We start from the raw sequence: 27,735 nt of genomic DNA, 5'->3' as shown, positions 1-27,735 counted from the left end.
TAAAATACTGCTTGAAGAATTGTTTTAAAAAAATTGTCTTAACACTTTTCCCCTCAAGAACAGAAAATTAAAGGGGCATGAATCAAAACAAAAATTGTTTGAAAATGCAAATGTTTTTATTAATATCAAGTATTTTCACTGGCTTACCTCTCTGTCCCCATTAGGCGAAGTATATCCAATATTGCTTTATTAGATTGTGCATATATTGTCATAAGTAAATTCTACTTAGTTTCTAGACCAAAATTTAACAGATTACAGTTACAAACCAGTGAAGAAAAATAAATCCACTTTGGTCAAAATATAGTATGTTTGTCAAACCTCAATTAACATCAATATTTGATGGCTAATCTAATAACTAGAAAAGTATATTTTTATTCTAGGTACTTGTGATTTCTTCCATGTACAGCTGACCCTTGAACAACAGGGGTCTGAATTGCACAGGTCCACACTTAACTTATACACGGATTTTTTCTATATGGTACTGTACTGTATTTTCTCCTTGTAACTTTCTAACAACTTTTTTCTAGCTTCATTGTAAGAATACAGCATATAATACATATAATATACTAAATATGTATTAACCAACCGTGTATGTTATCAGGCTATTACCAAAGTTTTAGGGAAATCAGAAGTCGTATGTGGATTTGACTGTGCAGGGGGATCGGCACCCCTAATTCCCACGTTGTTCAGGTCAACTGTACTTATAATACAGGACTTTTTCAAAATTTTCAGAAGATTGGAGCATAGTACTCTTCCAGAAAGAGGTAGGACACTCTTCCAGTATGTTAGAACAAAGTCTACAGCAGCTCTGTATATCTCATTTAGTAAAGTTACTTAGAGTTTAAAAATTACGTTCAAATGATCTTTTCCACTTGTATTTCACTGGTATTTCATATTTACACAATAATTTTGAGCAAATGGTTTTTACAGGGCAAAATGGATATAGTTTCTCATGGTTTTTCAACTGATAGCTCCCCCAAATACTATATTATAATGTGAACAAGCATGCCACTGAAGAAATTTGAACATTCGACTTGGTTTTCATCTCAAGAAAAGTGAATCTAATTTTACTGTAAAAGTTGTATCAACACATAAACACAAAAAAAATTTAATTCTCCCAAATATGTCATCATTAGGTAAAAATTCATCTAGGCAAAATAGTATTTATGCTTCCATTTTATTGTTTTTAAGAATTAAACTGCCACCTCAGTAGTCTTAAGAGCAATATAATGAAACATACATACATTTAATTTAGACTTATGTCCATCATAGCTTCAAAGGCTTCCCTGAAATAAGGCTGGGATTCACATCTTTTTCCTTAAGGAAAGAAACACTAACAGTAATTTTGTTATCCTTCTACCCACCCACCCTCATTCAAACAATAACTGGATGAATTCAAGTCTAACACCATTTAAAAATTTTGTCTGCTACAACACATTCATCTGATCTGCCTCCCTGCATAACACATATTTTTTAAGCCTAACTGAAAAGAAATCATTTTTTTTAACTCTACGAGAATTCTCTTTAACATGTGGAAGTTTATCATGATACTAATTATTTTGTCCAATACATAGGCTAAGTGGCTTCATACCACTTTCAACTCTAGTGAATTTCAGTAAAAAAAGGAGAGCTCCTCATAAATAGATGAAAAGCTCTAAAGTGAATTTGGCTATTTTCTTATTACAAGAAATGAAGAATGATATTGGATTTTCAACAGTAACATTTTAACAGCTCCTAAACAGGGGCATGAAAAGGAATCAAGTTCGCACCAGTCCAAGTACCTACAGTAAAATGACAGAAACACTCACCACCACCATCTCACACTAGTTCATACTTCACTCCCACGCTTCTAATAACAAGAATTTCTCACTAGATATATTGCATTACACTGGACTCTCAAATTGCTAGATGTGAAAAATCACTCAATTAACTTAAAAAAAAAGTGTATTAGTTATTTTCGGCTAGTCAAGGTTGAAATGATAATCGATATCATCTCTAACATCAGCTCTAAGTTCATAGATGCCTCTGCATCTGATGATCCAAGGGGAGACACTGTTTTGCCTTTATCTGACAGAATTAAATGGTAAATTAGCCATCAGTTCACCCTTTGTCAAAAAGAAATGTTCTAGATTTATGCACTACAAACTAGTTAATAAATGATATCTGCACACTACACTTTTCATGTTTATATTATGCACCATTTTAGGGGGGAGGAAATACTTCACAGGGGTTTATTCAAAGGATATATAGTAATATCCTAAGACTGTTGATTTATACATATGAGTTCTGTATAAAACGTAAGTGGTCATCGTAGCTGGACTGTAACAAGCCCCTATAATGCAAAAGCTGACTCAAAAGGCACCTTATAAAGCTCTGAAATTCACAATTTAGTAATTACTTTTCTCTAATACAAAATCATCTGGAAGTCTGCACTGTTGACTCCATTTTAAAACGTTCCAAATTTTATACTGCTTAACCAATAAAAGGAATAGGAGATAATAGTTTTAAAATTTCAAGTTAGAGAAAAAAAAAAACAAAACCTTATCACACAGTAATGAAACCTGAGCAACGCAAGTTTGTGATTACAAGAACATCCTTCATTAACACAGTATTCCTCGATGGCATTCAAATTGTACTTTAAAACCCAATAGACAAGAATCCACTTCAAAGCACAGGATCAAACTCTACCAGGATATGAGGAATTATACAAAGCCTATTCAGCCCTAAATATTTAGTTTAAGACAATGAGCAGAGTAGAACACACTTCATCTAAATAACACAATTTAAACAGTTCTATAAAATAATGTTACTTAAGATTAGTAAATGTGGTGCATCATGTGATTCCAACCATTCAGTAAAAAGCATTAATGAGTAACAGTATCCCCCAACAGCTTGGAGCCTGTAGAGTCAATTACTTTGGCCATATCTTTCCAAATAATTACTAATGCCTTTTAATATTGCGAACATAAATATGGAATTCCAATGTATTTTGGTGCTCCTGAGGCTGCCTAAAAATGAAAAGGCATCCAAGTGAAGTGCATTATATACTTAATATACCTCAAAATTTCAGTGCCTAAAATGTGAAATAATTCTTTACCATTTAACAGTCTGCCTTACAGTAAATTCTAGTAGATTTTTACTTTTAGGATTTTATTGTAACTTTGGGAAATTAGTGGTAAAACATATGGTTTTAAAAAACAGTATGTGGCTGCACTTAAATTCACATAAAAATAGCATTTTTACAACCATTTTGAAATTTAATCCTTTTACACAGGTTAACAAAATGTATCACAAGAAAAACTAAACATTGGATTTAACAAAAGCAATATTTTTGAAAGTGGACAATGAAAAATTCTCAAATTTTTTTTACAAATGGTCACCTCTGGGTCAATTTACCACGCTAGGGGAACAAAGTTGTTAAAATATAGCTGTGCTCAACTGAGCCACTTATCTGCGCTACAGTATAGTACTTGAAATCAATCCTAAGGTCAAGATTTAAAACCATATTAAGAGACAAGACCCTAAGTGTTTTACGGTCACCTCACTAAGAGGTGCTTTTCCTTCCCCAAAACAGTCAAAAGCTTAATTAAAAGATTGACTATACATAAGTTTTTTTTTTTCCTCAACATATCTTCAGTTCAAAGCACTATTAATCATTGGTAATACGGTCTATATCTTGTCTGATCTGGATGATGTGGTCCAGGAAGTGGGGTTTGAGAAGGCGGACCCTGCATTCGTGGAGGAGGAGGTGGCCCTCTCGGTGCAGGCCAGATACCAGGACTCATTCCCCCTGGTTGTGTAAATGGAGGGCTCAGAGTTCCTTGATCTTCAGTGAACTGGGGTAAAGAGTTGGGATTATAATGGTGAGGAGGGGGTGCAGTTACAGGTGGACCACCATGTTGAGGTGGGGGAGGTCCTGGAGGAGGATGATTCATATAAGGTGGCATCTGGGCAATAATATGTCCAGGGGGAGGGGTTATTGGTGGTGGAGCAGAGGTCATTGGTGGAGGTGGAGCTTGGCTATAAACCAAGTGAGGAGTACCTGCAGCCTGGGGAGGATGTGGCATTGGATGGCTTATTGGTGGTGGAGGAGGTGGGGGTGGTGCATAATGTTGCTGTGGAGGCATAATATGATGAGGGTGCGATACCACTGGTTGACCCTGATATTCAGGATGGTGGTGAGCAGGTGCTGGGGCAGGAGGTGGTGGTTCTCTAGCACCTGAATTTGAGTCATCCTGAATAGGGACAGTTATTAAATTGCTGTGTTTTCTTGTTGAAATACGAAAGGTTTCCTGACTGACCGAACGAGGTGGAGGAGGAGCCATGGACAATTCTGCAGGAGGAGCACGAATATCCTCATGTGGCTGATTATAGTGCTCGTGTGGCACATGTTGCAAAGGAGGTGGCGGCATCATGATGTGCTGCTTTGGCGGGATATGGCTCATGTGGTGCTTATCTGGCGGCATCAGAAAACGATCGGGGATCTCAGTTGGTGGTGGAGCAATAGGAGGATGAACGTTTTCAAGTGAAGCACGGGTAACAGGTTTTCCAGCTCTCATATGGCGGTGGTTGATATGAGCCTGTAAGTCTCGCTGAGACAAGTATGTTCTCTTGCACCCTTGAACAATGCTACACATGAAGAGAGAACCTCGTGTACACTGCTCGATTCGCTGCACAGGATCACTACAGCTAAATTAGAAGGGGAAAAAACTGATTTACTAAAAGCAGACTACAAAGACAATGCACATAATTTCACACATAGGCCTGTTTTTAAAAACCAGTTGTGGAAAATATTGCAGAAGTTCACAATTAAAAGTTATAGTTACAGAAAGTGAACCCTTAACTTCTCTCCCATTCTGTGGTCTGTTCCCTATTAAGCATCAGCATTTCTACCAACCTCAGAACTCTGAAGTGAAGAAAAAATGAGAAGTGCTCATCTAACAGATTAGGTTTTAAAAAGAGACCCATCCTTCCTAAGGCCTAGAATGATCTCGTTGTCTCAAAGAACTCTACGCTTTACATCCATTTGCAAAAATATCCAGAAAGGTTAAACCAAAGATCTGTCATAGTCCTAGAATTCAAACCTGTATGATATTTATTGAGCAATCGGTATGTGCTGAGCAAACAATACTAAGTAAAAGATACCACAAGGACTACAGAAATTAGTACGATCATCCCAATCATCAGGGTTCCTAACATTAAACAATGTGAACAATTTAAATTCAAACTGACTATCAAGAGTCCCTTAAGGAAGAGTTACCAATTTCACTACTAAAAAATACTAAACACTCCCTTCTAAACTGTAGGCACTAAATTTAACTCAGTATTTTCTTAAAGACTCAGGGTCAAAATTACAACTCTTTTTCATTCACTGTATTTAATCCACACTTGCCTTTGTAGTCTGTTGGAAATAGTGGAAAGAGGACTGAACTAGGTATCAGAAGAAATGGGGTCAAGCATTGGCTCTGTAATCTTGGAGAAGTCACTTAATCTCTTTGCTTATTTCTTCATCTGCAATATGGGGTTAAAACATGCATTCTACCTAACTCACAGTGTTTTTCTATTTTGCCCTACCTTAAAGAATATCCTTAGGATAAAGGAAACAATGAAAGTGACAGAACTGAATCAATAGTTAAGCACTACATATGCAGAGACACAAGCTATGATCACTGAATATGTGTGTCAGGTCATTTGAAATTATATTAAATGGCTCTATATTTTTTATTTTGAGTTGTGTCCATATTTCCATCCTTGCTGTAAGACTGGCACTCCTTGATCCTAGCAGGCTTCCCTTTAGTGGTCATTTGGCACAGTTCCCATTTCTTGTTCCTAATTTGCTATAAACTCAGAAATATCTCTACAGTAACAGGATAAGGTACTTTGTTTTGGGTGATGCTTAAAAGCAACAGTGTATGATATTTATGTAACTTGGGTTGCCATTTCTTCATTTCCTGATCTGAGTCTGTTAAGCCAGATAGGCTTATGTTCTCAAATAGCTAAGGGCCAACTAGTGAGGTACTTACTGAGGAGTTACACTTAGTATCTTGAAACCTAAATTCCTTTTTAAATATTAATATTAGAATACTTATTGAATCATCTCTTCTCTCTCAGTGATGCCAATCTTCCTACACCAAAAAAGAAATCATCCTAGAACTATCTGTAATTCTGTTATCAACCAATATTACTGATCTTGGGATAGCTTCTGACCCAGGTTATAAAATCTCAGCAGCTTACAATTGTCCCAAGGAAGTTTGTCTCAAAGCCTTCTTAAGCCTTCTATCAGGGATTCTAAACTGATATAAAAATTCCTTATTCTGGATCTCTCAAGATCATCCCAAATCACATCAGTAGCAACCAATACCTCTAGATCTTCTTCATAACTTGTCTGAGCTGATGCCACGATCATGTTCTAAGATATAATACTCCAGACATAAATAATAAGATTTCGAGGTAATAAATAATAACTTATACTTAACACAGTACTTATCACATGTAAGGTACTATATATATATACTAGTTTAGCTCTAACAACAACACAGGGAGGTAGATATTATTATTAGCTCCACTTTACAGATGAAGAAACAACCAGGGATATGGCTAATAAATGTCAGAAAAGGGATTTGAAGCCAAGAATTCTAATTCCAAAGTCCCTGTTCTCAATCACTGCCTGATACTATCTCTCATGTATCCCATCAGAAAACAAAACAAAATAAAACAAAACTGTTCTCATTTATAATAGTAATTTTGTGATGACAAATGTTGTTTGTTTTGGCCAATCTGAATTGACAGATAATAGCTATCTAGCCCTATCCTAAGGAAAAGGCTATGGCCAACTCTGGGCTCACAAAGAAAGATCAGCCATGTCTGCATATTTGATATCCTGCTGCTGACTTATACCCGGGCCTTTAACCTAGATTACAATTCATCTCATCACAAACTTTATTATTTAAAAATGTAATGAGGGGATCCCTGGGTGGCTCAGAGGTTTAGCCCCTGCCTTTGGCCCAGGGCGTGATCCTGGAGTCCCGGGATCAAGTCCCACATCAGGCTCCCTGCATGGAGCTGCTTCTCCCTCTGCCTGTGTCTCTGCCTCTCTCTCACATATCTCTGTGTTTCTCATGAATAAATAAATAAATCTTTAAAAAAAAAAAATAAATAAATAAAAATAAAAATAAAAATGTAATGATAATCTTACCCTGGACACATCTTATCTCCTTTTTTTTCATGTAAAATAGCACAGTCATAGCAAAAAACATGCTTGCATGGAATCTGTGAACAGAGACATATTAGTTAAGCATACAAGAATGTAAAATATTTCCATAAAAAATAACCATAAGCACAATAACCTAGACATAGAAGGCACTTGAGAATTATTCATCAAAATAAACATTAAGTACTAGTTACAGAAAAGCAACAGTTAACCTTTTTCAGTAACAAAACACTTTGAGAATATAATGAAACCTTTGGCTCTTTCCTCAATAAATGTATACATGTCCATCTGCTTACACTTTATGGAAATATAAATGCTACGAGTTTCATCCTGTGGTTCCTAGGATGTAAAGCACGTGAAGAAGCCCAGATTATCCAAAGCAATCTACAGATTCGATGTAATTTTTCACAGAACTAGAACAAAAAATCCTAAAGTTTGTATGGAACCACAAAAGGCCCCAAACAGCCAAAGCAATCTTGAGAAAGAACAAAGTTGGAGGTATCACAAGCCCAGGTTTCAAACTATACTACAAAGCTGTAGTGAACAAAACTATGGTACTGGCAAAAACAGACACAGATGAATGAAACAGAGTTGGGACCCCAGAAGTAAACCCATGCTCATATGATCAATGAATCTATGACAAAGGAAACAAAAATATACAATGGGGAAAAGCCAATCTCTTTAATAAATGGTATTGGGACACTGGACAGCTACATAGAAAAAGAATGAAACTGGACCACTTTTTAATACCATACACAAAAATAAACTCAAAATGGATTAAAGACCTACATGTATGACCTGAAACAATAAAAGTCCTAAAAGAAAATATAGGCAGCAATCTCTTGGGACAGCAATCTTAGCAATATTTTCCTAGATATCTCCTTAAGCAAAGAAAACAAAAGCAAAGTAAGTAACTGGGACTATAACAAACTGAAAAGCTTTTGCACAGCAAAGAAATCATCAACAAGACAAAAAGACAACCTACTGAATGAGAGAAGAAATATGCAAATAGTCTACTCAATTAGGGGTTAATACCTAAAACACATAAAGAACTTATACAACTCAATACCAAAACAAACAAACAAACAAACACACACACACACACACACACACACACACCATCCAATAATCTGATTAAAATTGGAGAGAGGGGGCAGCCTGGGTGGCTCAGCAGTTTAGCGCTGCCTTCAGCCCAGGTCGTGATCCTTGAGTCCTGGGATCGAGACGCGGGACCCGGCATGGAACCCCGGGTTCCATGCTCCCGGGCATGGAACTTGCTTCTCCCTCTGCCTGTGTCTCTCTGCCTCTCTATCTCTCATGAATAAATAAATAAATAAAATCTTAAAAAAAAAAAAATGGACAGAGAACCTGAATAAACAATTTTCCAAAAATGACATACAGATGGCCAGTAGGCACCAATCATCAGAGAAATGCAAATCAAAACCACAAGGAGGTATCACCTTACATCTGTCTGAATGGCTAGTATCAAAAAGACAAGAAATAACATGTTGGTGAGGATGTGGAGAAAAACAAACTCCCATGCACTGCCGGCAGGAATGTAAACTGGTGCAGCCACTATGGAAAACGGTATGGAAGTTCCTCAAAAAATCTAAAACTTGAAGTACCATACACTCCAGTAATTCCACTTCTGGGAATTTACCTGAGGAAAACAAAAACACTAATTCGAAAAGGTATATGCACCCTTATGTTTATTGCAACATTATTTATAATAGCCAAGATATGGAAGCAATCCAAATGTCCAATGATAGATAAGTGGATAAAGAAGATGCGGTACATACACATAATGGAATATTAAAAAATTATAATACAAAAAATAATAATACAATGAAAACAACAATAACACACATGATAAAAATAAAAATTAAAAAAATACTTAATAATTAAATCTTGCCATTTGTGACAATGTGGATGAACCCAGAGGGTATTACACTGAGTAAAGTCAACCATAGAAAGACAAGGACGCCTGCGTGGTTCCATCAGTTAAATACTCCATCGGTTAAATAATAAATAAAAATATTAAATAAATAAAAATATTGATTTCAGCTCAGGTTACAATTTCAGGGTCGTGTTATCGAGCCCCAAGTTGGACTCTACACTCAGCAGGGAGTTTGCTTGAGATTCTCTCCCTCTCCCCCTTCCCCTACTTATGAGCTCTCTCTCTAAATAAATAAATATTTAAAAAGACAACAGAGAAAGACAAATACCGTATGATTTCACTAACATGTGGAATGTAAAAAGCAAAACAAACACAAGAAGAGAAACAGTCATAAATACAAAAAAAAAAAAAGCGCTAGTAGTTGTGTGCGGGGGATAGGCAAAAATAGGTAAAGGTGATTAAGAGGTACAAACTTCCAATTATAAAACAAACAAGTCACAGGGATGAAAAGTACAGCATAGTCAATATTGAAATACACAATACTGAAACAGAGATAATAATAATAATAATAATAGTAATAACTGTGTGTGATAAAAGATGGTTACCACACTTACCATGGTGAGCACAGTGTAATGTATGTAATTATCAAACCACTGTGTTTACACCTGAATGTCAACTATCCTTCAATTAAAAATTTTTTTAAAAATTTAATTTAAAAAAATAACTTCAAAAAATATCTCCCAAAGAATACCAAAACCATGTTTTATCTTATCCTGCCCCTCTTGAAACTATTCCAAAGTAAAAAAATAACAAATATCTCCTACACTTAATGTAAGTAGCGTTCTTCTCTGGTAGTTAATAAACTTTTAAAAATCTAAAAATAAATCAGAAAGACACAGTAAAATGATGTTAGACCATTTTAAAACTCACAATCCATTGCTGTTCTTTAGTTATGTTACACAGCAAAGACTCCATAATCTACATTCTCTACCAGCAGATATGTTACTGAATTCAATTTTTCTCAAACACAAATGTGAAACCATCTTTTTTTGAGGGAGCATGTGTCAAAATTACTGTAAAATTACAGCTGGGGTTGTAATTGTTTTAAGGATCAGAATTCAATTCTCAGAAATTATAATTATTAGTTTTACATTTAAAATTATAGCCTTCAGAAACGAGTAACTGATCTTATTCTTTACACAAGAAAAAAATTTTTCCTTAATAAACTATAATAAATGTATACTAACAAGTACCAAACAGTCCAAAGAAATAAGTTTTCAGAAGTTAGTTTCCTTAGTATTTTTCAAGTAATTCAAGAATTTGTCATAATTTTCCATAATAAATGATGTTATCCCAAAATTGCCCTTACCTATTTCATACTCACTAAAATGTCACAAACTTAGTCATTAAACAGTGATAAACCTAACTACTTAAATTTCAAAATCCCAACTCTATGCAAATGTTTACAAATGCAAATGTGATTTAATATAGTAATACTTACCATTCGCCCATAGATTTTAATAGGCAATCCACATTTGTCACAGAAATGAACTGGCGTATCATCCTTTTCACCTAAGATGTTTATCTGTTGAAATGATAGAATTAAAATTTCCTTTTTAAGCATTTCTAAAAGTTGTATTTATAAATTAGGCAATCAATTGGTTAGTATTTATAAAAGTTGTTAAAACAATTAGAAATAAAAGTTTCTTGGTATAATTCCCATATATTCCATATCATTAGCGGTGTGTGTTTTTTTTTTTTTTTTTTTGGTCCTCTTAGTGCTATGGTCACTGATTTTACTTGACTTTACAGAAAATTACTTCAAATTATTTTTTAAATTAGTGGATATATGGCATTAACAAATGATTTGAGTGTTCTAAAAAGTTTAATAGCTGTAATAAAAGTTCATACCATTCTTTAAGTATTCTGATTATAATAAAATATTTAAGATATTTTATTGTTTTAATAAAATGTTTTATTTTTAGTTATACCTGGAAGTCCCAAAAAAGGTGTCCAGGAAATCTTCGCTGATTTCCAAACAGTTCTCCCCCTTTACAGTCATACCGTTCTTCTTCATTATAATCAAATCCTTCTGAAAAAAGAAAGTGTTAAGGATGAACTTTTAAAATCCTAAATTTCATTTTGGAAGTACATGTACTCACCACAGACCTGTACAATGAGAGACCCATCTGATGCCTTTCAAAGCCCTTCTAAAGACAAGATAATCAAGATTAGTTAAATTGAGTTTAAAATATCAGCTAGAAATGATCTTGGTGACCATCTAGTCCAACTCTCTCATGTTCTAATTGAGAATATTGTAGTATGGAGACCCACAATAACTCAACACATGGATTAGTGGTAGGGCCAGGAACATACCTCAGAACTCTTCACTCCCATTCAAGTGCTCTTATTAACTCATCAGACTATCTCTAGTATAAAACTTTACTATTTACCATCAGCACATTTGTTGCACCAACTTCTAAGATACTGATCACCATTTACTCTAATCTACCTACCAAAGTGGTGTCAGGCTGCAAGAGGCTGATTTTATTGCCAAAAGCATATAATGGAAACAAAGAATTCTGCAGGTTTTCTTCTTAGACTTAGTAAATTAGGTATCCTCTTCTTCAGTCTTACAACTGAGCCTGTTTTTAGAAATAACAACATATTCATACTTCATCCATTCAATTAAAACCTCTCCCTGGTTTATCATCCAAAAGGCAGAAGGCATATCATACCTATTCACAAGTATCCTCCTCTACACTACATATACCAATAACGTTACGAAGATCAAATGGGTTCAGTTTCTCTGACCCTGATCATCATCCTCTCATTTCATACAAAAGAACAGAAAACCAATGGACACTCTGATAGTAATTCTAGGTATAATCCAATTACCTAAAGTAAAGTTGAGAAGACACATTATCCCTCCAAAATGCCAAGCTTCTCGTGTCTCTTTTGGCCCTAGAACTGGTAAACAGAGTAGCCCAAGCACACAAGTTTTAACTTTACTCAAACATGTTTAAATTACAGCACCTGTGTATGGGTGGACACATGGACATACGCACAAAGACAATGATGTAAGAATTTTTTGAAGATGGTATGGACACTTCAGTGCACTGCTAATTATCTCCAATACAAAAGAGAGTTCAAAGAGTGTTCTTACAAGTTACAAACAAGTGGCTGTAGGCTCTTAATATGACCCATTTATACCTTACAAAAGATGCTGTCATCTAAAACTCAAAATAAGAAAAATCAATTTATTTTATTTATCTAAAATACAGAAAATTATTGTGCAAAACAGAAAAGGAAATGAGGAGCATATAATCATTTTTCAGAGTAGTCTGATCTGTGGTCCTATCCTTAAACTGTGTGTGTGTGTGTGTGTGTGTGTGTGTGTGTGTATACACCAAACCATACACCAAACCCCGTATCAGCACCCAAAACTCCCTATTCTGATCAATGCCTAGAAAAAACACCACTTATTTTTTATCCCAAATAAGTTAAACTAAAATATTCAAAAATTATCTTCAGTCTCAGTTTGTGCTATTAGGAGAAAGAATGGTAAGAGTAGTTCCCCTTAGAAAGGGGTATGGGGGGCAGCCCGGGTGGCTCAGCAGTTTAGCGCCACCTTCAACCCAGGGTCTGATCCTGGAGACCCTGGATCGAGTCCCACGTCAGGCTCCTTGCATGGAGCCTGCTTCTCCCTCTGCCTGTGTCTCTGCCCCCCACCCCTCTCTCTCTCATTAATAAATAATCTTTAAAAACAACAAAAGAAGGGTATGGGGCTTGAGGAGTGAGAGAAGAGGGAATGAGAGGATATCTGAGAGGAAAAGGATAGAAGGGGTTTCTTTTTTAGCTTTTTTTTGCCTCGTTTGGATTATTCCAATAAGAATTTATGTGCAGATTACTGTGCAGTTTTTAGAAATTATTAAAAGAAACAAAAAGACCAAAGACAGGAGACCCTAGGTTATGGATAGTGAGAGGCAGCCCTAAATTGCTACCACTCCAATTTGTAACATTTGACTTCAAATGAACTTGTTTAGATGGGTAGAGATACCCTACAATAAAAGGAGTCATAATATGAGGTATAATTAAAACATTTGGTTCCAAAAAGAAATACAGACAGATTGCTGGAATAGAACAGGAAATCCAGAAATAGACATAAATACTTTTAGACCTTTAATGTAGGATAATGATCGGATTCCTATTCTCAGCAGAGAAAAGACAGATCATTCAATAGTTGAGACAAACAGCTGTTTTAGAGGGAAAAATAGAGCCGCCAAACTCCACTTTATTTTTCTAATAACCAAATATATGTCCATAAATGTCCCAGTGCCAGCTAACTTTTTCTGTAAAAAGCTAGGTAAGTAAATATTTTAGGCTGCGTTGGTCTCTTGCAATTACTCAACCATGCCATTATAGTGTGAAAGCAACCATAAACATTACTTAAATGAATGGGCATGGCTATGTTCCAATAAGACTTTACAAAGACTGAGCTGGATTTGGTCCACAGGCCATAGTTTGCTGACCCTGTGCTAAAGGGCAAGACAGACAAATTATTTTGTGCTCATGAAATAGGGGAAAGGCCTTTCTAAGAATTTTATAAGACCCAGAAGTCGGGATGCCTGGGTGGCTCAGCAGTTGAGTGTCTGCCTTTGGCTCAGGACGTGATCCTGGGGTCCCGGGAACAAGTCCCACGTCGGGCTCCCTGCATGGAGCCTGCTTCTCCTTCTGCCTGTGTGTCTGACTCTCCCTGTGTGTCTCTTATGAATAAATAAATAAAATCTTAAAAATAAAATAAAACGGAGAAGTCCTAACAGAAATGACTGGATTGGTACCTGACAACACAGAATCTTCAAACTTCTCTACAATAAAAATTATATATAGAAAATGCAAAAGACAAATGGTGAATCTATACAATATATGACAAAGAGTCAATTTAATAATATGTAAAGAACTAACAAAAGTCAAGAGAAAGAAAACAGTAAAAAAATGGTTAGAGGATATGAACAGGTAGATCCTAGGCAGAAGAAATGCCCAATACTATGAAAAGATATAGACACAACCTCACTCATAATTAAAGAAATGTATATCAAAACAAAAATTTTAGGAGGCTAGTAGTCACAATATTGGTGTGTGGGAATATAAACTGATATACTTTTTATAGAGCCATTTGACAATATCCATTAAATTCTAAAATGCACCGTATCCATCAACTTATAAAATACCCAAATTCATGCAGTTCTACCTCAAGTATACATGTTAAGCTATACGTACAATATTTACTGCAATACTGTTTTTAACAGCAAAGAAGTTATAAAAACTATTAAAATACGGCATATCCATAAAAAAGAAATATCCAAACCTATTTTCTTAAATGAGTACATCTGTATATACTGATATGTGGAAAAATTTCAAATGCATCTTACATGAAAAAAGGGCAGTTATGGGATCCCTGGGTGGCGCAGCGGTTTGGCGCCTGCCTTTGGCCCAGGGCGCGATCCTGGAGACCCGGGATCAAATCCCATATCAGGCTCCCGGTGCATGGAGCCTGCTTCTCCCTCCACCTGTGTCTCTGCCTCTCTCTCTCTCCCTCTGTGACTATCATAAAAAATAATAATAATAAAATAAAAAAATAAAAAAAAAATAAGAAAAAAGGGCAGTTATACATTAAAAAGTTACTATACTATAAAAAAGTTGTAACAGAAATCATTTTGGTGGAGTATTGTCGAAGTAGAGGAACAAATTTTACTTTTCATATTATGCTTTCTGCCGTATTATTTAGGTTTTTTTATTTTCAAACAACAGGCAGTGTTGCAATAACAAAAGAAAAAACCAAAAATACTATACAGGAAAGTACATGCCAAAATGAGAAGTCAAACAGAGAGACTGAAAAAAGTGAAGACAGTAAGATAAAAAAAAAAAGGCATTATTAGTAAATTAATAAATAAGACCACATGGATTATTTGGTGGAATTAGATACAAAAGAAAGACTTTTGGACTTGTCCGTTTAAACAAATTACCTTCATCACCAGGTGGAGCCTTTGCAGGCATCCTGTTTATAGTCCTTGGAGTTCGAGGCGCAGTTTTGGTTTTGTTCCCTTGTTTGGAGATGAGCTTTATAGGAATTCGTCTTCGAACATCAAGACCACCCAATGATCCAGAACTATTAGTGCCTTGTAACTCATTGTCTATATCAGAAGAAAAAAGTTGTCATTTCTTTTAGTTTTCCTCTTTTGAAGATTATTCTGCCACAAGTATTAAAGTAACATACCCAACATTATCAAGGGCTAAATATGAAGGTTCTGATTTTAAATATTATGCTATATAAGTTTAAACACTAATTTTCTCTACATTAGATAAAATCTTAAAGCAATGCTTTTTGAGACAAAGAACCCTTTAAAAAGTTGACAAAAGTTATAGAACCTCTCCCTAAAAGTAGACAATAAAAATTTATGTGATTCCAGAAGAGTTTGCAGAAAACATAAGACCCTTCATAAGCCACTTCTGTCTTTAACTATGAGATAAGAACTTCTGTCTTTAACTATAAGAGATTTTTTTTAATTAAAAAAAAAAAAGTAAAGGAAGTATAAGAGGAAAAGAAAGAAAATCATCCCTATCTCCACCAAGCACACAAAACACTTGTTACAGTTAATGAAATGAATCTACATTAGGACAATCAATAAAACAAAACACAAAACTAACACTGACAATGGCAAAATTAAATAAATAATACATTTGAAAATGAAGTTAGTTTTAAGGAAAGTGACTATTTCCTTAAGTGTAAAATAGTTTTTCTAAAAAGTATTCAAGGATAGCAAAACTTCTCACACCATTTAATAGCAGAAACATGCAATCACGTATTTGTGCTATAACCTTTCTAGATATATAATGTGAGTGTGCTATTGTAAGCAGTACAGCATCATAACAGAAAATTAGAGTTTAAGGGTATGCAAAATTTCTGCAATTAAACTAAATGTAAACAAGAGACACTTTCTAAGTCTCTGCTTGTTACTAGCTATGAAATAAATGAACTCATTTCTCATGAGTAATAGGAGCATTATTTCATAGAACTGACTCCATCGAAGGTTAATAGTCTCCCTTGTTTCAAGTCTATGACAAAATATTACAATACAGTAAATATTCACCTTTACTACTAAAGACACAAAGGGAAATGCCCTAAAGTAGGAAATGCAAATAAAATAATTTTTTAAAATAGAAATGTTTTAAATGTGATAAATTATTGAACTTGCCATGCAGGAGATAGTACAATCAAGATTGATAGGCACCCTGTCCACATTACATTCAGTAAAGCCAAATTAGGAAGTAGTAACCTAGTACTAATGACCTCCAAGGGTACTAGGATTTTAGACACGTGTTAAATTCACATCAATTTGCACTCTTTCTGAACAATACTTATTTTAAGTTTTATTTATCTAAGTAATCTCTATATCCTACATGTGGCTTGAACTCATGACCTCAAGATCAAGAGTCACATACTCTTCTGACCCAGCCAACCAGATGCCCCTCTTTCTGGACAATATTTAGAACAAAATTCAAAATAGGTCATTAATAATTAATTCCAATCTCTTTCAGTCTGCTTTCTGCTATTACTTTTACAAAACCTAATCCTCAAAGAAAAAATTCATGGAAAGGAATTACATGGCTAGCTAAAATCTCCAGTTAGGATAAACTCAACTTGGTCAACCTTCAAACTTCACTACATGTATTAACAAGTTGAATAATGTATTTCATCTGCTTCCATTCCAGTTATTTATGTAAAAGTATCTACAAGCCAAAAAACATGAATCATTTTTTTTCTTTCTCAAAAGGTATTCCTGATTTTCCAATAAAGTAGAAAAGCAAGTTAATGTAGACAGATATTTAACAGTTCAATGTTGTCCTTCAGATACTAGATACTGATATCCTTCAGATACTAGAAAGACTCAATGGTTTTATCTAGTGGAATGACCAAATCCCAACCCTTCATTACTGCAAATCCTTTTCCCACCACCCTGAACACCTGTCACAATTGCTTGCTTGGTCCACCACAACTTCTAGGGAGTCTACTGCCCCTTAACACCTTGCCACCTACTCACAAATTGCAAGCCCATAAACAAAGTACAGCATTTAACAGTGACATCATTCTGGGCTTGCCTTTTTTTTTTTTTTTTTAATTAAAAATCAGAAAATAGAGCAATTTCTTCTTGAACATGCCAACTAAAAATATAAATCCTGTAACCACAGAAGTCCTTGGATTTTACACAGAAAATGAGAACTAAAGATATAACTGACCATTTATTTTTACTTTTTAAAGATTTTAAGTGATCTCTACATCCAGTGTGGGGCTTGAACTTACAACCCCAAGACTGAGTCAAACGCTCTACCAACAAAGCCAGCCAGGCACCTCTGTAATTGGTCATTTAAGGTGAATCCACTTTAAAAAGGAGTAACACGGGGATCCCTGGGTGGCGCAGCGGTTTGGCGCCTGCCTTTGGCCCGGGGCGCGATCCTGGAGACCCGGGATCGAGTCCCACGTCGGGCTCCCGGTGCATGGAGCCTGCTTCTCCCTCCGCCTGTGTCTCTGCCTCTCTCTCTCTCTCTGTGACTATCATAAATAAATAAATAATTAAAAAAAATTTTAAAAAGGAGTAACACTCTTACATGATAGTATTTTTTAAAATATGTGTTTAGAATTTTATCCTGAATTAAAGGAAACCAAGAAATATCTTACAAAATTTAGATTTCTGTTATAACTAAGTGCTGATTCTTAGAACAACCAAAGAATGAATCAAGTATTAATTGGAGTTTCTTGGAGTAGTTTTTCCTGGCAAAATGCTATTAGAAGATAGACTTCATTATATGTTTGACTTTTCAGCATGATCATAAAAATCAGTCATTTTTGCGTAATATTCAAGGGTTTCATCAATTTCCCCAAGGGCCTCTCTTAAACCCTCCACATTAAAATATTTCCGTTAAGATGCCTACCTGATCATAATGTCTTCAATCAACTGGCACTTCCTCACTTGCCAATGATTTTTTTTTTTTAATTTTATTTATTTACTCATGAGAGACAGAGAAAGAGGCAGAGGCAGAAGCACAGGCAAACTCCCTGGTAGGGAGCCCAATGCAGGACTCGATCCCAGGACTCCAGGATCATGCCCTGAGCCAAAGGCAGATGCTCAACCGCTGAGCCACCCAGACATCCCAGTTGCCCATTTTAGTTGTGCTTCAGTTATCAAATTCATGTTTATGAATTCCATGAAAACCTGAATCTTTTGCGAGTTTTATAATCAGTCAATATACAGCATGTGATACCATTTCCTGATGTGATACCATTTCCTGATAGAAAGCAAGGACAATGGCTTACAACAAAATTAAAAGAATTGAAAAAGGAACGCCTGGCTGGCTCAGTCAGTAGACCATGTGACTCTTGATCTAGGGGTTGTAAGTTCCAGCTCCACGTTGGGTACAGAGCTTACTTTAAAAATAAAATCTTTTAAAAACAGAAAAGGAGCAGCAGGGATATCTGAGTAGGAACTAATTTTTTAAGCGGTCAGATCATTTGTGAATATTTTCATGCCAGGATGACTCTTACTTTCTAGTCAACATTTTAACTTGGAGAACTAGGATAATACTCAGAGACACACCCAGCCACACTACAACTTCCTAACATAATATCCTCTAAACTGTGGAAGGTGCTTCACTCTCAATTCTAGTAAGGGGCTGTAATGAGAAGTGTTTTGCTGAAGTTGCATGTTTACTACTCTAACACCAAGGTCCCAGATCTCAATTCTACAAAATTTCCAAAACTAGAGTTCCTTACAGCCCGGTTCTTGGCCCTCTTCTTCTCTGTGTTCTTGTTCTTTGAGTGATCTCATCCATCCTCATTCCTTAAAACAACAGCTACCTGCTCATAAGTCTCAAATACGTATTTTTCAACCCAGATCTTTCCTCTGATCTCCACTTGACATCTCCCCCTTGTATATCCTCGTACACAGCTCATCCTTTGCAGCCCAAAATCTCATTCTCAAGTTCCCAAGTCTCCCTTTACCACTTAAAAAAAAAAAGACGTCTGTTTTCCTCCCAAGTTTTCCCCAACTTAGTAACGGGCACTGCCGAGCTGCTCAAACCAGAAAGGTAGTCGTCTCTCCTTTCTCTCACAAAGCTCCTATTTGAATTCCACCACAACATTCGATATGCCCACTCCCCTTTTCTCTAACCCGAACCAACTTCATTACCGAGCCTCTCATAGTGTTCTACTGCAATCACCATCTAAACTATTTTCTATCAGTCTTGTCTCTCACACCATTCTCCACAAACAAGTTATTGTGTTTTTAAAAGAAATTATGTTCCTCCTGTACTCCTGCTCAATGGCTTCAGGGATCCCCAAGTGGCTCAGCAGTTTGGCACCTGCCTTCAGCCCAGGGCGTGATCCTGGAGTCCCGGGATCGAGTCCCACATCGGCTCCCTGCATGAAGCCTGCTTCTCCCTCAGCCTGTGCCTCTGCCTCTCTGTCTCTCATGAATAAATAAATAAAATCTTAAAAAAAAAAAAAATAGAATCAAATCTTTACCACGGCCTTCAAAGTCCTGTACCATCTGACTCCCACCGTCCCTTCCAATCTCTTAGGGCTCGTTGCTTCTTGCTAAACTGTAGCTGACCGACCTCTACGTTTTCCTTCCTCAGAGTCTTCATATTTGCTAGACACGCTTTACTCCTGATTAATTCCATGCAGGGATTCTTCTCACCTATCAGATCTCAGCTTAGAAATCCAGAAAGACCCTCCCTAACCACTCTCTCTGAAGCCTCCTCCTATTAGTCTTTACCACAGACGCTGTTAATTTTTTTTCCAAGCGCTCATCATGATCTGTAATGTTTAGGTTTAAAAAAACAAAAAAACAAAAAACAAACAAACAAACAAAAAACTTCTCTATCGTGTCTTTCCCAACAGAATGTAATCTCCATGAGGCCAGGAACGCAGTTGGCCTGGTTTCCATCATTCCCTCTCTAGGCATACTGGGGTCTGGCATAGGTTTTGCTGACTAGCACTCACCAAATTTTATAGACAGATATAATTTTACGCCTATATGTACAAAATTAAGTAGGCATTTGATGACTGAGAACGCCTTACCCAATACTTAATACAAGGAGTATCCTTTTATCCCACTTAGGATATGGCTGATGGAACCACACGGAACAGTAGCCCCAGGTTCACTCACTCACTATCCAAAAGCCACGAAGAAGAAAAAAAGCCAAACAACACGCAACGAAGAGCGGAGTCCTTCTTACTTGGAGAAAGAGATGCGGGTATCTTGAATTTAAGCTCTCCTTTGTAAACGCCCCCGAAAGATGAGTAAGGACCACAGCCGAAGCGCGGAGCAGGCTTTGGGTTCAGACAGAAAAGCCGCTCCGAGCAGGATTCCGAAAACTCTCACCTGGCTCCCCCCTCCGCCTCGCGTCCACGAAGGACCGGCAGCGCCCCCCGCAGCGCGCGCCCGCAGCCCCCTCCCGCGCCCCGCCCCGACCCAGAGCCTGGAGTCTGCCCGCCGGCACCCGAAACGCAGAGCGGGGCGCCAAGGTTTAAAAAAAAAAAAAAGGAGGCAGCGCGCCCCGGTCCCCACGAGGCCGCGCCGCCCACCGTGCGGGCGGGGAGCTCCGCAGCACCAGAGCGGCGGCTGCTGCCGGCACCGAGGCTGTAGGTACCACACCGGAGGGTAGGCCGGGAAACGGCAGGCCCTTGCCGGGCACCGGGAGGGGTCTGTGGGATTTCTCTCTCACCGCCACCCCCCAGCGCTGCAGGGCGAGCGCATCCCCGCTCCGCCCGCCGGGCAGCCAGTCCCAGGCCGGCCGAGGGGGCATGGACCCGGGACCCCCGCTGCCTCCGCCTCCTTACCAGTGTGATCCATGATTCGGCTCGCGGGGCACAGTGGGAGCGGAAGTCAACCGCGCCGGAGTCGCAGGGCGCGCGTGCGCGCTCCCTTCCGGAGCCCGCGAGGCGGAAGTGCGACCGAGCTGCCTCGGCTTGGGCCTCCCCAGGTTCCCCTCTCTGTCGGGTGGGTGCACTACCCAACTCCGGTGAGGGCGTCTGGCATAGTTCGAGGGAGGCAAAGGGGGTACGCCAAGGGCTTTCAGGTCGAAGGTGCTAAGACTAGACTACAGAAATGAGACCCGCGGGCACGGGGGAACGGGGAGAGCACCGGCAGCCGGTGGAACGAGCTCGCGGCAGGTAAGGCGGCTGCTCGCCCCCGCGGAGCGTTGCCTTCTGGGACTTGTAGTGCGCGGCGGCCTCGGAGCCGGCCGGGCGCAACTGCGCAGACTCGGCCGTTGGGCTTGGCCCCACCCCGGCGGGCGGAGTAACGGTTTGGAATGGCCCGCAGTGCGCGCGCGCCGGCGTCCTCCGCGCGGGGGGGGGGGGGGGAGCGTGGGGGGGGGGGGCGTAGACGCGCGCGCCCCGGAAGGCGTCCTCCGGCGGGAGGTTGCCCGGGGGACGGCCGCGCCGTGGGAGCGGGGAGGGCTCTCGGCGTGCGGTCTCCATCCCGCCCGGTCCTGGCGGGCCCCGCGGAGCGCACGTGGTACCGGCCCGTGCTCCCACCGAGGAGGTGTGGTAGCGGTGGGGACGCAGCACGGCGCCCCCGCGCGCCCCGTCCTCGGGGTGGGGGTGGGGGTGGGGTGGGGGCGGGGGAGCGCGGGCCCGGGGGGAGGGGCGGCGGGGCGGTACCTAGCTCCAGCTCCTGGTCGCCGGGGGTCGCGGCCGCGGCTGCCTTCATCGTCCCCGGCCTGCGCCGCGGAGTGGGTCCGGGGGCCCTTGAGCGAGGCGGCGGCGGCCTCGCCGACCGGGCTCCGGGTGTGCGCTCCCTTCTCCGACCCTTCGCACCTGGTGCTCTCGGAGGAGTAGGAAGGAGCGCACGATTAAGGAGAAAACACGAGCCTGGGAGCCCAGGGATTTGGGTTCTATTCCTGTCGTCCCTTGGTGACGACATCGTTACCTTGGGTGGTTCACGCTTTCCGTGCCAGAGTTCCTGGATCGATAGAAGAAGAAGATGATGATGATGATGATGATGATGATGACTCTCCCGCCCTCCTCCCAGGAGCGCTCTCCGGCCCCGAATCCTGGAGGGAGCGCGTGCGGCGGTGCGCTGGGCCGGTGGTTCTGCAGCGAGGTCGGCGTGGAGTCCTGGGGAGCGGAACCTTGAGTGCTCCGCGCTCGCCGGTGGATGGAGGTTCTCCTGGGGCCTTTAACGATTGTATTTGTCCATGAGACACAGAGAGAGAGACCTAGGCAGAGGGAGATGCAGGCTCCCTGCAGGGGACCCCCCCACACCCCCTAAGGTCACGACCTGAGCCAAAGCAAAGGCAGAGATGCTCAACCACCGAACCGGCCAGGTGCCCCTTCCTGGGGTCTTGAAATACACTTCCCCGCGGCACCTGAAGCTTCCTATACAAGTTTTTCGGTACAGTTACAGCCAAGGGGAATTGTGAATCAGCCTTAACCCTTGCTTTTGTTGAAAGGTAAATTTCTGTATCACTAAGTGATCTCCAAGACGCTTTCAATTGCTGAGCTTGTTTTGTTTGGGAGGTTGGAGGAGGCTTAACCGTACCTTTGCCCTTTCTCTAAATACAGTGCTAGATAGGATCGTGCGTTTTTCACCCATTTGAGGTACAGAAAAAGGTAGTTTTCAGCTAGGAAGTCCTCTTTGTATTTTTTCTTTTTCTTTTTCTTTTTTTTTTTTTTTTTAAGATTTCATCTATTTATTCATGAGAGACACAGAGAGAGAAGCAGGCTCCATGCAGGGAGCCCGATGTGGGACTGGATCCCGGGTCTCCAGGGTCAGGCCCTGGGCGGAAGGCGGCGCTAAACCGCACACACCCCACACCCCACCCCCCACCCCCCACCCCCACCCCACCCCACCCCACCCCCCGCGCCGGGCTGCCCTTTTTTCCCTCCTCACATTTAGCCTGTCAGCTGTACTTCAGATTAATGCAAATACAGGTTCATAACGGTATTATCAGTGTCTGCTGATGCTCGTATGTAAAGAATTGAAATAAAGAGACTTCAAACTATACTATACATAATTTAGTCTGTAAATCAGAAGCTGTGTCAGCATTTTATGATGCATCAAGTTACGAAATTTTAGGGAGGGAACACTCACTTATTTTAGATTTCCTGTTGATAAAATGTTAGACAAACATTTGTTGAATTATTCGTTTGACATCTGTTGCTTTTTTCATGCGCTGCTTGTAGCATCTGTGCTCTATATTCATTTCCCTCCTTAGCTGTAGTTGCTTCACTTTATCAGGGCGATAGCAGTGTGACAAGTTAATCCCTAAACTGATAAGTGAGACTGTACATAAGACTTTTATTTTATTGCTGCCCTCTGGTATCCCTTGTTGGTGACCTCTTTGCTGTAATCAGTCACAATTTATTAAAAGTTGACATTCTTAGTATGCTCTACATGCTTTCTATTTAATAATCTTTATTACTGATAGTATATTTAAGCAAGTTTTATGAAATGGAAAAAAGTAAAATTAGCACGATTTAAAACAACAATAGAAACTTGATATTCATATTTATTTTATAGCTTGGTGCTGTCCTAGGATTTATAAGAACAAAATATTGTAGTAATGGGCAGTCTGAAACACTGAGGTGCATATTTCCATCTTACTGGCAGACCATCTGCTGACCCATGAATTTATAAGCTAATGTTCTTTTTTTTTTTTTTAAGATTTTATTTATTCATGAGAGACACAGAGAAAGAGAGGCAGAGACACAGGCAGAGGGAGAAGCAGGCTCCATGCAGGGAGCCTGATGCAGGACTCAATCCCAGGACTCCACGATCACGCCCTGGGCGGAAGGCAGACGCTCAGCCGCTGAGCCACCCGGGCATCCTTAAGCTAATGTTCTTGAAGATGCTTTAATAACCTTCCATTTATATAGCACTGTTTACACTAAGAGAAAAAAAGGGTGGGTATCAGAGAGCATGTTTGACTTGTTTTGTTGGTCTGTGTTTGGGAGTGCTGAAACATAAGGTATGATTGTACAGAACGTTGAAGAGTAAAATTCTAGAGTAACAGTAAAGAAAGAGCCCATAGGGGTGCCTGGCTGGGTCCATTGGTGGAGCGTGTGACTCTTGATCTCAGGGTCATAAGTTCAAGTCCCACATGTGGCATGGAACTTACTTTAAAATTGTTTTTTGATTACAAAAAAAGTATGTAAAACTTAGCATGGTAAGTTATTCATATAAACAACATAGTTCAGTAAGATACAAATTTTTTTAAGTGGACAGAACTTCAATTTGGATGGGGAAAAGTGAACCAATAGTATTACCTATAAGAGAAGAACAGTTGACTGGGGTGCCTGACGGGCTCAGTTGGTGGAGTGTGCAACTCTTAATCTCGGGGTTATAAATTTGAGACTCAGGTGTAGAGATTACTTAAAAATTCTTTTAAAGAGAGAATAGTTGACCAAGAAGCCAGAGACTGCTATGATATCCAAAATGCTAGTAAGTATGAATGAACTGTTAATAACTGATCAGGATAGTGTCCACTAGACTTTAGAAAGTTTGGTAAGTAGGGGCACCAGGGTGGCTCTGTCGGTTAAGCATCCAACTCTTGGTTTTAGCTCAAGTCGTGAGATTGAGCTCTCGGTCGTGCTCTGTGCTTAGTGTGGAGTCTGCTTGAAATCTTCTCTCTCAAATCTTTTTTAAAAAGCTTGATAAATAGAAGTAGATGGGAAAGGCAGTAGAATATGGTGATTAGGTAGATGAACTTGAGAGTTAAAGACTGGGGGTTCCAAGCCCAGTGCTGTCATTTCCCAGTTGCAAGACTTTAGGCAGATGACCTAATCTTTGTGGCTGACTTGCTTCCTTTGTAGAATAGGGTTAATAATAGTACCTGTCTTTAGGGTTGTGAGAATTAAATGTTTTTATTCATCTGAAGTACTTAGTACTGTCTGGCAGCCAGTAAGCCCTCATTAAATGGCAGTTCTTATTATCAAGATAATTACTCTAATCGTTGCTTCTTAAGGTGGTAGTTAAGATTAAATGAGATAATGAACATTACATGATAGCTACAACGTTATTATTACCTGTAAAAATGAATTGGAGATAGGTTTTGAAGAGAGGTCAGTTGGGCTGATTTAAACCCATTAGCACACTGATCCACAAAGCAAAACTATGTTGAGCTAAGACTCTGACTTCTTTGTATTGGAAGCAGTTGTGTGATCTGCCCTCAAACTGAGTCGGTAGCCATAACTGCAGCTGCACATAGTCCCAGCTTCCTCCCCTCCCTCCCAGGTCTTGAAACTGAGCTCTAACATAATACCACAGCCAAGCCTTATCAAGTATGGCAGCTGGCTTTCCAAACACCATAAAAAACTGGGCAAGAGACAAATACAGGGAATAAGAAGGTTAAACCACAAGGAGTATTGCTGATTGAAGGCATTTCCCCAGTCATCCTTTGAGTCCCAGAAATACACATAACCCAACTGGATAGGAGTACTTTAATCTAGAGAGGTCCTGCAGCCTCTCTCCCCTTCTGAGAAGGCATATTTTGCACTGGGTAACCTTTGAGCTGGATGGGCCTACTTCTCCCTCCAGAGCCTCTGCTAAGAGATAATTGCCTTTTTTTTTTTTTTTTCTAATAAGCTTACTCTTGAAAGACTGCTTAGAATATTACACTGCTTGATAGCTGTGCCATGTTTGTAAGCAAGCAGTCTGTGAGATTGTTTCCTAGACCTGAGAAAGCTTTCATCCAAAGTCCAGCTGCCACTCCATGCCAGTTAGAAAGGGCTTTCAGGCTTCCCTGGCATACATGGCTTGTAAATAGGCCCTGTTACTGTTTAAGTAAAGGTCCGTTGCTATCAAATATATTTTACATCATAGCCCAGTACATAAACACAAACACATATGTATCACACATGAAAGTGTCATAAAGCTATGTTTACCCTTGCTATATCCAATTCCCTCTTGCTGTTTCTATTTTCTTCTGTCCCTTTGAAAAAGCTTGCTGGTTATGACTCACTAAAATGTCAAAGTGCACTAATGACTTGGAATTTAAGTTTGAAAGCCACTGCTTTATATCTCCATGGTATTTTGAAGAATTTAAAAAAAAAATTTATTCTATTCTAGAAATGTCAGAGAAGAAGGATAAATCTTGGCACCAGGAAGACTTCATTCTTGTGTGGTTGTGCAAAGGGATGATAAGGAAGATATCCAAGACCGAAGAATGCCAGGAACCTCAAGAACAGGGCTACTTGGAGTCTCTTTCCTGTAATTGGTAATAGCTACCTCCCCAGAACTGGGTCTCCAAATGAACAAAAGCAGTTTCTTGGCACTAAAGTAACACCCACCTATACCTCAATTGAGGAAATGCTGGGCGGAGATTTGGAATTCTTACTCCTACCTTAAAGCCTACCTACCCGTCAGGCGATTGCTCATATGCCACTTTCTCCATCAAGCCTTCTCTGATTCATTCCTGCGACAGGTAATTAGAGAAACTATGAGCTTTGGAACCAGCCGGAATTGGGCTCAAATCTCAACCCTCCCTGAGAGACAGTTGTTAAATTGGACATTCACGTAAGCTCAATATCTGTATCCATGAAATGGGGATACTGATCATTCTTCTTACAGAATTGTTCTGGAGATGAAAGGAGATGACATCTACAAAGGCTCTTTATTACTTGCCATATAACAGGCCTTCTGTAAGTGTCATTTCCTTCATTCATCTTGATAATTACTGTTTCTTCAAAATGTCCAGGCATGGGACGTCTGGGTGGCTCAGTGGCTGAGCACCCACCTTTGGCCCAGGACGTGATCCTGGAGTCCCAGGATCGAGTCCTGCGTTGGGCTCCCTGCATGGGAGCCTGCTTCTCCCTCTGCCTGTGTGTCTCTCTCTCTGCTGTATCATGAATAAATATAAAATCTTTTTAAAAACTTGTTAAAAAAAAAAAAAAGTCCAGGCACTGTTTCTCCTAAGACCTGACTCTGTACTTGATATTGTATCAGCAGGCGTATTTTGTCTACCCTACACTCCAGCTCCTGAGGATAGAGCCCATTGGCCATCTGTATTTGTATAACACGCAGTATGTAGCAGAAAGTACTCACAAAGTATTTGTTGACTTATTGAAGAATGTCGAAAATAATATGGCCTTGTCGAAATAAGACTTGTATAAAACTTTTGCACATAAATGTGGCAAACAACTGGATGAAAGCTTACAATATAAATATTATAGGAAGGCACTGACCACTAGGCTTGTAAAGAATCAGTGACAGTTGGAAGCCTGGGTGGCTCAGCGGTTGAGCACCTGCCTTCAGCCCAGGTCATGATCCTGGAGTACCGGGATCGAGTCCCACATCGGGCTCCCTGCATGGAGCCTGCTTCTCCTTCTGCCTGTGTCTCTGCCTCTCTCTCTCTGTGTCTCTCATGAATAAATAAATAAAATCTTAAAAAAAAAAAAGAATCAGTGACAGTTTATCACACCAGTATTCAGAGTTCATTCGATAAAATGAGCAGAGAACACGTAATGCCAGAAGGTAGTCGGCCAGGTCTTCAAACATAAAGAAACTCAGAAGCCCAAGCTCCTCTTGAGTGAGAAAACTGTAAGTGTGTGTTTATACATATCTAC

The 27,735-nt window shown here is 39.5% G+C and overlaps 1 protein-coding gene across 3 annotated transcripts; it reads right to left on the bottom strand.

Annotated features, from left to right (window-relative positions):
* Positions 1 to 94: 94 nt before the first annotated feature.
* CBLL1 (Cbl proto-oncogene like 1) lies at positions 95 to 21,439 on the bottom strand. Of its 3 annotated transcripts, none has more exons than XM_025984075.2 (6): positions 21,007 to 21,439; positions 15,134 to 15,301; positions 11,099 to 11,199; positions 10,609 to 10,692; positions 7,196 to 7,269; positions 95 to 4,689 (listed from the first exon to the last, which is right to left on the bottom strand). In XM_025984075.2, exons 1-6 carry the CDS (start codon positions 21,017 to 21,019, stop codon positions 3,654 to 3,656), a joined length of 1,476 nt encoding a protein of 491 aa, XP_025839860.1. In that variant the 5' UTR covers positions 21,020 to 21,439; the 3' UTR covers positions 95 to 3,653. The 3 variants fall into 3 exon arrangements, with proteins under 3 accessions (XP_025839860.1, XP_072616068.1, XP_025839861.1); XM_072759967.1 differs by having other exon boundaries at positions 11,099 to 11,196; positions 21,007 to 21,424; XM_025984076.2 differs by lacking the exon at positions 21,007 to 21,439 and adding an exon at positions 20,403 to 20,970.
* Between the last annotated feature and the right edge of the window lie 6,296 nt (positions 21,440 to 27,735).

The sequence above is a fragment of the Vulpes vulpes genome, chromosome 5 (genome assembly GCF_048418805.1).
Source record: "Vulpes vulpes isolate BD-2025 chromosome 5, VulVul3, whole genome shotgun sequence".
Lineage (NCBI taxonomy): Eukaryota > Metazoa > Chordata > Mammalia > Carnivora > Canidae > Vulpes > Vulpes vulpes.
This window is presented reverse-complemented; position numbering and strand designations above follow the sequence as displayed.

Bases quoted from the DNA above. Each gene is read 5' to 3' on its own strand.
- CBLL1 (XM_025984075.2), bottom strand. The intron at 11,200-15,133 runs GTAATTTGTTTA...TTCTTTTTTCAG, and splicing joins GGCTCCACCTGGTGATGAAG to AAGGATTTGATTATAATGAA. The intron at 10,693-11,098 runs GTATAACTAAAA...TCATTTCAACAG, and splicing joins ACCTTTTTTGGGACTTCCAG to ATAAACATCTTAGGTGAAAA.